This window comes from Notolepis coatsorum (genome assembly GCF_963971535.1).
Source record: "Notolepis coatsorum genome assembly, chromosome: 18".
NCBI classification, from domain to species: domain Eukaryota; kingdom Metazoa; phylum Chordata; class Actinopteri; order Aulopiformes; family Paralepididae; genus Notolepis; species Notolepis coatsorum.
In genome coordinates this window covers 70,854,201-70,868,457 of record NC_140182.1, presented here as the reverse complement: position 1 = coordinate 70,868,457, position 14,257 = coordinate 70,854,201, and the positions used below count along the sequence as shown (strand labels likewise).

Sequence of the window (14,257 nt, the reverse complement as noted above, 5' to 3'; positions counted from 1 at the left end):
AGACAAGACTTCTCTTACAGGGTTTGATGTTCTAGATTAAGACAAGCTTCTCTTACAGGGCTTGATGTTCTAGATTAAGACAAGCTTCTCTTACAGGGCTTGATGTTCTAGATTAAGACGAGCTTCTCTTACAGGGCTTGATGTTCTAGATTAAGACAAGCTTCTCTTACAGGCTTGATGTTCTAGATTAAGACAAGCTTCTCTTACAGGGCTTGATGTTGGTGAAGCGGTTCTTAGATCTGTTCCAGGGCAGGTCAGCGTCTGCAGTAGCTAGATCCTGTAGCAGTTTAGGAAGCTCCTGGAGAGGAGAGGGTTAACACGGTCAGTACACACACACACAGGCACACACATGCGTGCATACACATATACACACAGACACATGTGCACGCACACACCATGTGCACGCACGCACACACAACACACACACACACACACACACACACACACACACACACACACACACACACACACACACACACACACACACACACACACACACACACACACACACACACACACACACACACACACACACACACACACACACACACACTGCTTACAGAGAACTCCTCCTGGAACTGGCGTTGTCGTTGGCACACAGATCCTCAACATGCTGCAGGAAAGACTTCTTATTAATAGGCCTGAGAGAGAGAGAGAGAGAGAGAGAGAGAGAGAGAGAGAGAGAGAGAGAGAGAGAGAGAGAGAGAGAGAGAGAGAGAGAGAGAGAGAGAGAGAGGAGAGAGAGAGAGAGAATCTAAATGTAACTAGGGGTACCCTATATTACATGCCAAGCTGAGGAAGATAACACTAAGCTGTAGTTACATAATCACTCTAAATATTGGAGGACTTACTTGAGCGACTTTCTGTAACTGAGAAGCCTGGACAAAAAAAATTAAAGAAGAAAAAAATAGACAGCAAATATAAAGCATGAGAATCCTCCATCATAGCGTTCACACAGCCAGAGCAAACTGAAACCACAACATGATAATAAACACATCAACTGTATAATAATCACAACTGAGCCCACCATGCATTATTTATATCCATGACGGCTAAATTGGTCCTCATTAAAGGCGGTTCCATGTTGTGTCTGAGTAAGTAAAGGATGCCAGCCTTTTTTCCTTCACTATCCTCCTTATTCTGGGATCACACTCTTTATATCACGCTCCTTATTGTGGGATCACACTCTTTATATCACGCTCCTTATTCTGGGATCACACTCTTTATATCACGCTCCTTATTCTGGGATCACACTCTTTATATCACACTCCTTATTCTGGGATCACACTCTTTATATCACACTCCTTATTCTGGGATCACACTCTTTATATCACACTCCTTATTCTGGGATCACACTCTTTATATCACACTCCTTATTCTGGGATCACACTCTTTATATCACATTCCTTATTCTGGGATCACACTCCTTATTGTGGGATCACACTCCTTATATCACACTCCTTATTGTGGGATCACACTCATTATATTACGCTCCTTATTGTGGGATCACACTCCTTATTGTGGGATCACACTCCTTATATCACGCTCCTTATTGTGGGATCACACTCTTTATATCACGCTCCTTATTCTGGGATCACACTCTTTATATCACGCTCCTTATTGTGGGATCACACTCTTTATATCACACTCCTTATTCTGGGATCACACTCTTTATATCACACTCCTTATTCTGGGATCACACTCTTTATATCACACTCCTTATTCTGGGATCACACTCTTTATATCACACTCCTTATTCTGGGATCACACTCCTTATTGTGGGATCACGCTCCTAGTACCTAAAGGGGAGGCAGGATGGCCTAGAGGTAAAGAGGCCGGCCAGTAACCGACAGGAGGGTGGCTGGTATTACATCTACAGTGCCCACCATCCTGCCTAAGTGCCCTTGAGCAAGGCACAGAACCCCAAAACTGCTCCAGGGGTGCTGCACTGCAGGCGACCCTGCGCTCTGACCTCTCTCATGAAATGCATATGCGTGGGGGACTGTGTGTATGTATGTAACTAGGAGGGATAAGAGGACTGTGTGTAACTAGGAGGGATATGAGGACTGTGTGTATGTGTAACTAGGAGGGATATGAGGACTGTGTGTAACTAGGAGGGATATGAGGACTGTGTGTAACTAGGAGGGATATGAGGACTGTGTGTAACTAGGAGGGATATGAGGACTGTGTATACAGTATGTGTAACTAGGAGGGATATGAGGACTGTGTGTAACTAGGAGGGATATGAGGACTGTGTGTAACTAGGAGGGATATGAGGACTGTGTGTAACTAGGAGGGATATGAGGACTGTGTGTAACTAGGAGGGATATGAGGACTGTGTGTAACTAGGAGGGATATGAGGACTGTGTGTAACTAGGAGGGATATGCGGACTGTGTGTATGTGTAACTAGGAGGGATATAGGTATATACAAATTACAAGTATTATCAATCGGTCAGACAAAATAGAAAAGGGGGAGGGCTTGCCGCTATTTTATCTACATCGTTTGTATGTAATGACATTGACATGGGTGAATTTACATCATTTGAATATCTTGCTATTGAGCTCAAAGCTGAACTGTAATCTGATTACTTTTCCCCGAAAATAGTAATCTAACGCGTTAATCTTTAAAAGCCAGTAATCTGATTGCAGTTACTTGTCCAAGTGGCTGTGCGTTACTATTTCGTTACTATCTCATCATAAATTCATAATGCAGGCGGAATGCAGTATTTTATTTCGTTTTCGGCAGTCAAAAATACATTTTGAGCTGTTTTTCTTATTTGGGAGTGACGTCGTGTGGCAGTGAAAGGGTTAAATACACAATGTGTCCCGCGGCGTGACAGGACCCTCTGTCTGTGAGTGACTCTGCTTTGGTCCAATCACATTCCCCATCCACAGTCTGCGAATCAGAGGCAGAGCACAGCACGTCATGTGACATATGCGCCAATCGTGTGACAGCAGGGCTCCGTCGTTACAGCCTCGTCTGCAGGGAGAATTCCACCCCAAAACGCTCGTCTAAACGTAGCCTCAGTCACTACTTCACGTTTGTGTCAGCTAAGCCGGGTGAAAAAAACATTCATATGCGGAGGAGACAAAATACTGTCTACCGCTAAAAACAGCACATCCAATTGCATTGAAAGCATCTGGAATCACAACACTAGCCGACGCTTCGACTAGGTACAGGAGGACTCTGAGGCCAGCCAAACAGCAAAAGAGAGAGATTGTTTCTTTCCCTTTTGATTAATGTATATTTGATGGTGGCAGAGCAAAAGCTCTTATTTGCTAGATTTACAGTTAATTTACATGTTAAAGAGAGACTGATTGTATGTTTATAGAGAGACATTTATAAAAACAATTTAATAGTTACAGTTGATATAATTGAATAGTTCAGCCTGCATTTGTTAGATGTGATACACTGGTTTTGTAAAACCACTGGCTGGCTGCTCTAATGCTGTGAGCATCATAGACTGTTGCTTTACCATACTTGATGGTACAGAAGCTGAAGCACTAGTTTAACAATTTACGTTATGTGCAGAGAAACAAGTTAAAAACAATTTATGCACTTTCAATAAAGCGTTTAAAAAAAATGTTGGGGGAACGACGACGACTTCGTAACCTACAGTAGTTACTTTCAAAGTAACTAAGTTACTCTGATAATCAAGTAATCAGTAAAGTAACTTAGATTACTTTTTAAAGGAGTAATCAGTAATCAGTAATCAGATTACTTTTACAAGTAATCTGTGGCATCACTGATTATCACAGAGAATGTTGGAAACTCTAGAATATTATTCTCAGCCATCGACCAGCTACTCAACACTGCCCCCACCCCTCCACAGTCATCTGCATCAAAATGTGAAGAACTAGCATTATTCTTCAATAACAAAATAACTTCAATTAGAGCCAGCATTAGTCCTGATACAAACATGGACACCATCAGCAAACCCTGCGAAAAAGTAACCATAGGAAAATGTGCTTGCATTACATCAACTGAGCTTTACAAAACTGTCATGGAATGTAACTCCTCCACTTCATGTATTGACCCTATACCCACAGCATTTTTTAAGCAAATATTTTAGAGTATTGCAAGTCATGTCCTAAATATTATAAATACATCGCTTCTGACAGGTATTTTCCCAGACGCATTCAAAACAGCTGTCGTAAGACCCTTACTAAAGAAACCCAAACTAGACAGTAATGTACTAACCAACTATAGGCCAATATCCAACCTCCCATTCATCAGCAAGATACTTGAAAAAAATTTCTCAATACAAATAAACTCCTTTCTCAAAGAAAACAACATCATGGAGGAATTTCAATCAGGCTTCAGAACGCACCATAACACTGAAACTGCTCTTACAAAAATAATTAGTGACCTCAGAATAAATTCTGATGCAAACAAAGTCTCAATTCTCGTCCTATTAGATCTAAGCACAGCGTTTGACACGATCGGCCATCATATCCTAATAAATCGTCTAGAAAAGTTAGTTGGTCTTTCTGACTGTATTAAACTGGTTCAGAACATAATCAAAGGGAGAAAATATTACGTCAGGCTTGGAGATCATTCTTCTGAGAAACATGACACCTACTTCGGAGTTCCACAGGGGAGCTGCCTTGGTCCATTATTATTCTCACTATACATGCTGCCACTCGGAGACATCATTAGAAAGCACAATGTATGTTTCCATAGTTACGCAGATGACACACAATTGTACATCTCCGCTGAACCAAATGATCACACAGCTATAAACTCCATTTCCGGCTGTCTCTTAGCAATAAACAAATGGATGACAAACAACTTCCTAAAATTAAATGAGGGCAAAACTGAAATCCTACTAGTCGGTCCTATAACAAAAAGAGAAATGTTACAGAGCAATATGGGGCAACTTACTCCTTGGATCAAACCCGAAGTTACAAGTCTTGGTGTTATAATAGACTCAGACCTAAGCTTTAAATCACACATCAACAAGGTGACAAAAACATCATTTTTCCACCTTAGAAACATAGCTAAGGTACGGCCGTTTATAAATCAAAAAGATGCTGAAAAACTGATCCATGCCTTTATCTCAAGCCGACTTGACTACTGTAATGCACTCCTCACTGGCCTCCCAAAAAAAAACACAGAACGACTCCAACTCATTCAAAACTCGGCAGCTAGGCTACTAACTAGAACCAAGAGGAGAGACCACATCAGTCCTGTATTAGCTAACCTACACTGGCTTCCGGTAATATTTAGAATTGATTTCAAGGTCCTCCTCCTTATATACAAAGCACTAAATGGAACAGGACCAAGCTACATTGCAAAATTCTCTAGTCAACTATGTGCCTCCTAGAACATTGCGATCATCTACTACTGGTCTATTGAAGGTTCCAAGCCATAGTCTAAGGAAAATCGGGGATGCAGCCTTTGCAAACTATGCACCAAAGTTATGGAACACACTACCTATGGACATTAGGGAAGCTAGATCTCTTAATATTTTAAAAAAATAAGCTAAAAACGTACCTCTTCACCATAGCCTTCTAATACACCCTGCCGTTGATTGTACTGTAGCACTATTTTACTCTGTCCATTCTATTGCATAATTTTACTATCTATTCTATTCTACTATTCTATTATTGCACTGTATTATTTTACTCTGTCTATTGCTTTTTATTACAGGTTCAAAACTGTCAGGTATTAAACTGTGTGGGTATCTGTTGATTTAATCCAGAACTATTTTATTGCACTGTAAAATATATATATTGTTTTATCTATTCTATTCTACAATTTTATTGCACTATTTTACTCTGTCTATTTTATCTTACTCTTTTTATTATTGTCTATTTAAAACTGAATCAAACCATAAACAAGGTGGCCTGTTGGGATGTTAGATCCTAATGTAAAAAACTATGATTTTATATGTCTGCACTTTATGTGTCTTTTTTCTGTTGTGAAGCACCTTGAGCTGCAGTTTCTGTATGAAAGGTGCTATACAAATACAGTTTATTATTTATTATTATTATTATTATTATTATTATTATTATTATTATTATTATTATTATTATTATTATTATTATTATTATTATTATTATTATTATTATTATTATTATTATTATTATTATTATTATTATTATTATTATTATTATTATTATTATTATTATTATTATTACTGTGTGTATGTGTAACTAGGAGGGATATACGGACTGTGTGTATGAGTAACTAGGAGGGATATGAGGACTGTGTGTATGAGTAACTAGGAGGGATATGAGGACTGTGTGTAACTAGGAGGGATATGAGGACTGTGTGTAACTAGGAGGGATATGATGACTGTGTGTAACTGGGATATGATGACTATGTGTATGTGTAACTAGGAGGGATATGAGGACTATGTGTATGTGTAACTAGGAGGGATATGAGGACTATGTGTATGTGTAACTAGGAGGGATATGAGGACTATGTGTATGTGTAACTAGGAGGGATATGATGACTATGTGTATGTGTAACTAGGAGGGATATGAGGACTATGTGTATGTGTAACTAGGAGGGATATGAGGACTGTGTATATGTGTAACTAGGAGGGATATGAGGACTATGTGTATGAGTAACTAGGAGGGATATGAGGACTGTGTGTAACTAGGAGGGATATGAGGACTGTGTGTAACTAGGAGGGATATGAGGACTGTGTGTAACTGGGATATGATGACTATGTGTATGTGTAACTAGGAGGGATATGAGGACTATGTGTATGTGTAACTAGGAGGGATATGAGGACTATGTGTATGTGTAACTAGGAGGGATATGAGGACTATGTGTATGTGTAACTAGGAGGGATATGATGACTATGTGTATGTGTAACTAGGAGGGATATGATGACTATGTGTATTTGTAACTAGGAGGGATATGAGGACTATGTGTATTTGTAACTAGGAGGGATATGAGGACTATGTGTATGTGTAACTAGGAGGGATATGAGGACTATGTGTATTTGTAACTAGGAGGGATATGAGGACTGTGTTTAACTAGGAGGGATATGAGGACTGTGTTAACTAGGAGGGATATGAGGACTATGTGTACCTCATTTTGAATGTCTTGTGTACATACAATACATATCATTTAAGTACAACAAAAATGGTCTTCTACAGATGGCTCCCTCAAACACTACAGTAGTTATTTCCCCGCACATAGATACCATATTACAATAATGGCATTCAGATGAACAGCGAGGGGGTACACACATTAACAGGCTTGCAGCAGAGGAGCATCTGCAGTCTCTCAGCGAGGGAGGGCATGGAACACACCGTAGGCCAGATTAAACAAGTGATTAAACAAGCGATAACTGTTTAAACGTAAACGTAACTGTAAAAAACTATGATTTTATATGTCTGCACTTTATGTGTCTTTTTTCTGTTGTGAAGCACCTTGAGCTGCAGTTTCTGTATGAAAGGTGCTATACAAATACAGTTTATTATTTATTATTATTATTATTATTATTATTATTATTATTATTATTATTATTATTATTATTATTATTATTATTATTATTATTATTATTATTATTATTATTATTATTATTATTATTATTATTATTATTATTATTATTATTATTATTATTATTATTATTATTATTACTGTGTGTATGTGTAACTAGGAGGGATATACGGACTGTGTGTATGAGTAACTAGGAGGGATATGAGGACTGTGTGTATGAGTAACTAGGAGGGATATGAGGACTGTGTGTAACTAGGAGGGATATGAGGACTGTGTGTAACTAGGAGGGATATGATGACTGTGTTGTAACTAGGAGGGATATGAGGACTATGTGTATTTGTAACTAGGAGGGATATGAGGACTATGTGTATGTGTAACTAGGAGGGATATGAGGACTATGTGTATTTGTAACTAGGAGGGATATGAGGACTGTGTTTAACTAGGAGGGATATGAGGACTGTGTTAACTAGGAGGGATATGAGGACTATGTGTACCTCATTTTGAATGTCTTGTGTACATACAATACATATCATTTAAGTACAACAAAAATGGTCTTCTACAGATGGCTCCCTCAAACACTACAGTAGTTATTTCCCCGCACATAGATACCATATTACAATAATGGCATTCAGATGAACAGCGAGGGGGTACACACATTAACAGGCTTGCAGCAGAGGAGCATCTGCAGTCTCTCAGCGAGGGAGGGCATGGAACACACCGTAGGCCAGATTAAACAAGTGATTAAACAAGCGATAACTGTTTAAACGATTCCCTCCAGCTCAAGTGAAGATTCACTGATATGGTTTATTGAGGCCGATACTGATATCCGATTTCCCCCCCTACCCGTACGGACCTCTAGTCCGATATGGATTGTTCGACACGTACCTATCCTCAGATAATAATAAACTGGTATACATATACATAAATAATCATTTCATTATTCATATACATGCTTATAATCAGATCAAATGATTTGTATATTATATAAACCTTTATTCTTGCATATTGTATTCAGTTTTACTTTACTGTCCTGAAAAATCTACCTGCTGTCCTGCATTTGGTCACTGCTACAAGATGAAAAAGAGGCAGCAAACCATTGCATCATATTTCAGGAAGCATCCGTTTGAAAGTAAAACGTAGCCTGTTGAGAATCCGTTCATTTAATCTCTTTGCAGTTGCTTAAGGGCAAATCCCTCGACTTAGAAAAATGAAAACAACAAACAAACTAAACAGAAAACAACTTTCTGTTGCATTGTCTTATGAGATGTGTGAGTTTTATGTGAATATAACATTTATTTTTAACGTCTGGTTTTTCTTTTCACTACTCTGAGCATTCTGTCCACACACACACACACACACACACACACACACACACACACACACACACACACACACCCCAATCAAGGTAACTATAAAAGAAGGAAGGGTCATCACGTCAGAATACCAGCGTTATATGCTCTGCTTGGTGCCAGACTTTGGTGTCAGTTCTAGTATTGAAGCCTATGGGAGATGCATGGAGAAGCAAAATATACCAGCTATTCGAGGAAATATACATCAACCAATATATCAAATAGTAGCTAGTTAACAATGCAACAAATTGCAGATGATTCTGACATCCGAGGTAATAACCTGTTTAAACGACGGATCATAAACAAGGAGACGGCTGATCCCATTCAACTCAATGTCGGCCAAACTTAACATTTCCACACTTCGGTGTGGTCGATGACACAATCACCCTTCCTTTTCTTATAGATTCCTTGACCCCAATGAGGAACTGTCACTACACAGCAACAAACAACACAGATGGAGGTGACGTGAAACCATGCGTTTGAGATGGATGTGATTTGTGGGTTTTTACTGCGACACACACACACACACACACACACACACACACACACACACACACACACACACACACACACACACACACACACACACACACACACACACACACACACACACACACACACACACACACACACACACACACACACACACACACACACACACACACACACACACACACACACACACACACACACACACACACACACTCAGACGGCACACAGGTAGGATGGAGCTACACACAGACAGACAAAACCAACTCCTGACTTACTGGATTACAAATATCTCCTTCCGTCTAAAGAAGAAAGAGGAGTACCTGGAGGGAGACAGTGGTGAGTGAGAGAAAAGCAAAGCCCAGTCAGCGCTTCATGTGCTCAGCTAGACAGTCTGTGTGAGTGAGTGAGTATTAACTGAGGCAAAGAGCAGGCATAGCAAACAGATCACAAGATATACTACAGGTATGTGAGGGGGGCAGAGCAAGAACTGGGTACTCTATAGATACAAGGTACTGTGTATTTAAATCTTTGAGACAAAATAACGTTATACTGTTATGTAGGGTTGGGCAATTGATCGAGTTTCAATTATGATTTTGGCTTCCCACGATCATGAAAACAAGATAATCGGGATAAAACGATGATTGTGCCGCGTGCCGCGCCGCTCTCGTTTTGTCTTGTGTTGTAAATGCAGCACACCCTTCCTTCACAGTGGTGCATATTCAAAACGGAGTTGTATGGTTCTTTGTCTCAAGGGTTCAATAAGAAAGATGCTAAGCGTGTTTGAGTGTCATTCTGTGAAGCTACTGTACTCAGCTACGTTCACACTGCAAGCCTTAGTGCTCAATTCGGATTTATTGCTCAGATCAGATTTTTTACATGAAAGTCACATGACTGTTCAGACTGAGGTCACATTGCAAAAAAAATCAGACCTGCATCCGATTTAGGACCACATATGAAAGTGGCCCAAATCAGAATTGAAAAGATCAGATTCCATGTGATTTGTGCTGTTCACACTGTTCAGATGGGAGCAGTGTTAATTTTGGCAGCTATTTTAATTTTAGTTTTAGTCTTAGTCATGTGTCAAATGCTCCTTTTTCGCTTTCATCATATTTAGTCATCTTTATTTATTTATCTCCCCACTCCCCCCATAACGTAATGAGTTAAAGATGTAAACAGTTAAAGACCCTCACCAGTCATAAAATAACAAAAACAGTAAAGTGAACCAAACATTTCCACAGCCCATGTGAAGCAGACATGACCCCTGGTTGTACAAAAAGAATATATATATATACATATAGAGCATAGAAGTGCTCCACATATATACACCATAAGACATAATCAAACCAATAATTTTAGTCTTAGTCATGTGTCAAATGCTCCTTTTTCGTTTTCATCATATTAAGTCACCTTCATTTATTTTTCAGTTTTAGTCTCGATTTTGTCTTTTTTGTTTTAGTCTAGATTTAGTCAGGGGAAAAAGCTTCGTTGACGACCATATTTAGTAATAATTTTCGTTGACAAAATTAACACTGGATCGGAGTCACATAATGAGCAAAGAAATCAGATTTGGGCCACTTTCGTCTGCAGTCTGAATGTAGCCTTAGTGCCTAATACATAAAGATGCTGGACTCGACAGAAAAGAGCAGAGAGGAAGTGACATGTAGACTAACCCTGATCTAACCAGAGGGACACAGTGTTTGAGCAGCTTAAACAGCCAAACACCTGTTGAGGATGTATCCCACAGGTAAACCCATATACAGTATATACGAGGTAAACCCATATACAGTATGTATCACACAGGTAAACCCATATACAGTATGTATCACACAGGTAAACCCATATACAGTATGTATCACACAGGTAAACCCATATACAGTATATACGACTCAGCTATCCAGGCAGACTGACCGATTGAGCTTCTCCTCTTTCAGCTCCAGGTCAGCCACAGCGATGAGCTGGTCCAGTTTATATTTGGTTTCAATGATCTCAGCCTCTCGGGGAGAGTAGGTCCCGCCCTCCTTCTGCCGCTGATGGACCCTGTCATTCATAAGGGAAAACGTCAATCCCTCAGTGAGTCGTGGCGCTAACTCGACACACAGGGGCTTGGGTGAATGGGTAAACGTGTTAAAGGGGTCTTACTTGACTGAGACACAGATGATGGTGATTAGCAACACGGCCAGGAAGAACGAGAGGAGGACACCGAGAATGATCTGCTCGTCCCTCGTCAAGACGCCCTCCGCTAGGGGACAGATGGACGAGTGTTAAACAAAGATACAGCCTCCTTTGTTGTCCTTTCAGATATGAAACGCTTCATAGACAACAGGGCTTCCCCCAGGATTTTCAAACAAGATGGTACTGCGGCGCAATTAGAGGGTGAGATATAAGCTGGCCCCAAGCTTTCACACCAAAAAAAGAAAAAACTCACTCACTTACGGTTATCTCTGCCCCTAGTGGCGGCTCATAGATAGGCATTCTCTATACGACCAGTTCCATCTACAGTATGCGAGAGTGCTTAGCGTCTATGACACTGTGTCCTTGTTTATATTTTTGGGGTTGAGACAGACAGAGATGGGGGTGTTTACCTGTGGTTTTGACATGCTCCGAGTACTCTGAGTCCGTGTGCTGGCCCAGGATGTTGGTGGCCCGGAACTTAAACCTGGAGAACCCAGAACCGTGAGTCGGACAAGAAGTGAAGGTAATGCCTGTACCGCATGTATAGGATACTCACACATACAGTACGTGCTGGCTCTAACTGGTGTGTGTTTTCTCTTAACACAGTGGTTCTCAAAGGGTTTGGAGTTCCACAATTGGGTCACAAGATGTTCTGTCAGGGTCCCAAACAAAGAGGGATATTGTATTATGTATACAGTAGCTTTGCTATCCCGGGTATAATAGATTCAAGGATACTGTATCATCCTGGGTATAGATATTGTGTTATCCTGGGTATAGATACAGGGATATTGTGTCATCCTGGGTATAGATACAGGGATATTTTGTCATCCATATTTTATGTATGTTTGTATGTATTGTGGCAGATATAACCCCCCGTCCCATGGATATGTGAAGGATGGGAGATACTACTGCCACGGGAGGAGTGGAAGCAATTAGGCAGCTGATTAGGACTGATAGAACACACCTGTGCACCATTAGATCACCCACATCCCACATGCACACACACCAGACACACATACCATAAAACACTAGGACAGATAGAGTTTAGTTGAGAGGAGGTAAGGTAGGAGCTAAGTACGAAGCGAAAGAGATTGTTGTTAACGGAGTTTTGTGAGGTGAGAGGTAGTGAGAGGAGAGGTGAAGGCGAGAAGGTGTTCATTGTGTACTGGACCCTAGACTGGCTGAGAAACCCAGACCCAGACCCACTCCTATCCGAGCTCCAGGAGGGTCATCAAGGAGAACCTTCCTTTTCTCAGTCCTTGCCCCACAATGGTGGAATGAACTACCTACCCCAGTTAGGACAGCTGAAAAAACATCCAATCTTTCGCCGTCGACTAAAGACGCAAAAAAATAAAAAAATAAAAAAAAATAACCCTAACTAACCTTACTGTCATGCACTTGTCCTAATAAACTAACCTACACTGTAGCATTCAACACTTTGATGAACATTGTTACTCAGCTGATAGAGTTGTGCCCTTCCTGATGACTTGTCGTATAGAACTTGTAAGTCGATTTGGATAAAAGCGTCAGCTAAATGACTAAATGTAAAATGTAAATGTAATGAAACCCCTTGTGTACTGACCCTGTACCGGAAGACCAGTGTTGGGCAGTAGCTAGCTACAAGTAGCGACGCTACATAGCTTAACTACAATTCTCAGTAGCGTGATGGTAGCGTTGCTACTTTTGAACCAAGTAGCGCTCTATGTAGTGTAGCTATTTTTAGACCCAAGTAGTGACGTAGCGTGAGGAAACGCTACACGCTACTGTCCGGAGAACTGGACTGCTGAATAAAGATTTGTGGGGAAAAAACTCCCCGGAGAAAACCCACTATGATTGGTTGGTTGGTTTAGATATGAGTATGACGACTCACGATTGGGTAAGGTTACCAAAACATTACGGGTAGGCCAATCAGAGGCAGGATAGGGCGGGGCATGCCACTCCAAGGCTCTGCAAAGCAGGAAGTGAAAATCAAAACACAGACCACATGAACCAGTCTGCGCGAAATAGCAGAGGCAGAGGGATTCGATGTTTCCAGGGCTGATGGCATTGATGAAGATGTCAATAACAACAAAAAGCCAGACAGAGGGCTTGTTTCAGTTTTATAATAAACAATCAAACTGAGCATTTTTTTGCCTGCCTATTTGTTTGGTGGAAACTTGATCATGAAGTAAAAAAAAAAAGTAGTGCCGATGTAGCTAGCTATTTTTGCCATATTCTTGTAGTGTAGCTTGCTACATTTCTCTGGGGATAGCTTCCATTGTAGTTGAGCTATATTTAATCGAGAGTAACTAGTAGTGTAGCTTACTACATTTTCCAAGTAGCTTGCCCATCACTGTGGAAGACTACTCTGAGTATTGAACAATCCTTTTTCTGTACGAGAGCCTGTTTTTGTGTTTTTGACATCGGACTGTATTACGACCATTCTAATTGCCCATCGGACTATATTCTGCCCTAAATCAATAAATATTCTTTATTGATTGATATTGCACTTGTGTGGACAGTTGAATTTGTTTGTTTTTTAACCGTGACGAGCCTGAACACCACCAGGCTCGTCACAGTATGTATGTATGTATGTATGTATGTATGTATGTATGTATGTATGTATGTATGTATGTATGTATGTATGTATGTATGTATGTATGTATGTATGTATGTATGTATGTATGTATGTATGTATGTATGTATGTATGTATGTATGTAATATGTATGTATGTATGTATGTATGTATGTATGTATGTATGTATGTATGTATGTATGTATGTATGTATGTATGTATGTATG

At 40.1% G+C, this 14,257-nt stretch overlaps 1 protein-coding gene across 1 annotated transcript in view; it reads right to left on the bottom strand.

The window, feature by feature from the left end:
* The window catches only part of ptprq (protein tyrosine phosphatase receptor type Q), a gene marked incomplete at both ends in the record, with an annotated part of 179,162 nt that overhangs the window by 22,546 nt on the left and 142,359 nt on the right, over positions 1-14,257 (bottom strand). The window contains 8 exon segments of the mRNA XM_084335232.1: positions 208-298; positions 561-583; positions 586-641; positions 852-878; positions 9,580-9,624; positions 11,213-11,341; positions 11,444-11,543; positions 11,887-11,960. Of these exon segments, the coding sequence (XP_084191358.1) occupies positions 208-298; positions 561-583; positions 586-641; positions 852-878; positions 9,580-9,624; positions 11,213-11,341; positions 11,444-11,543; positions 11,887-11,960 (545 nt within the window).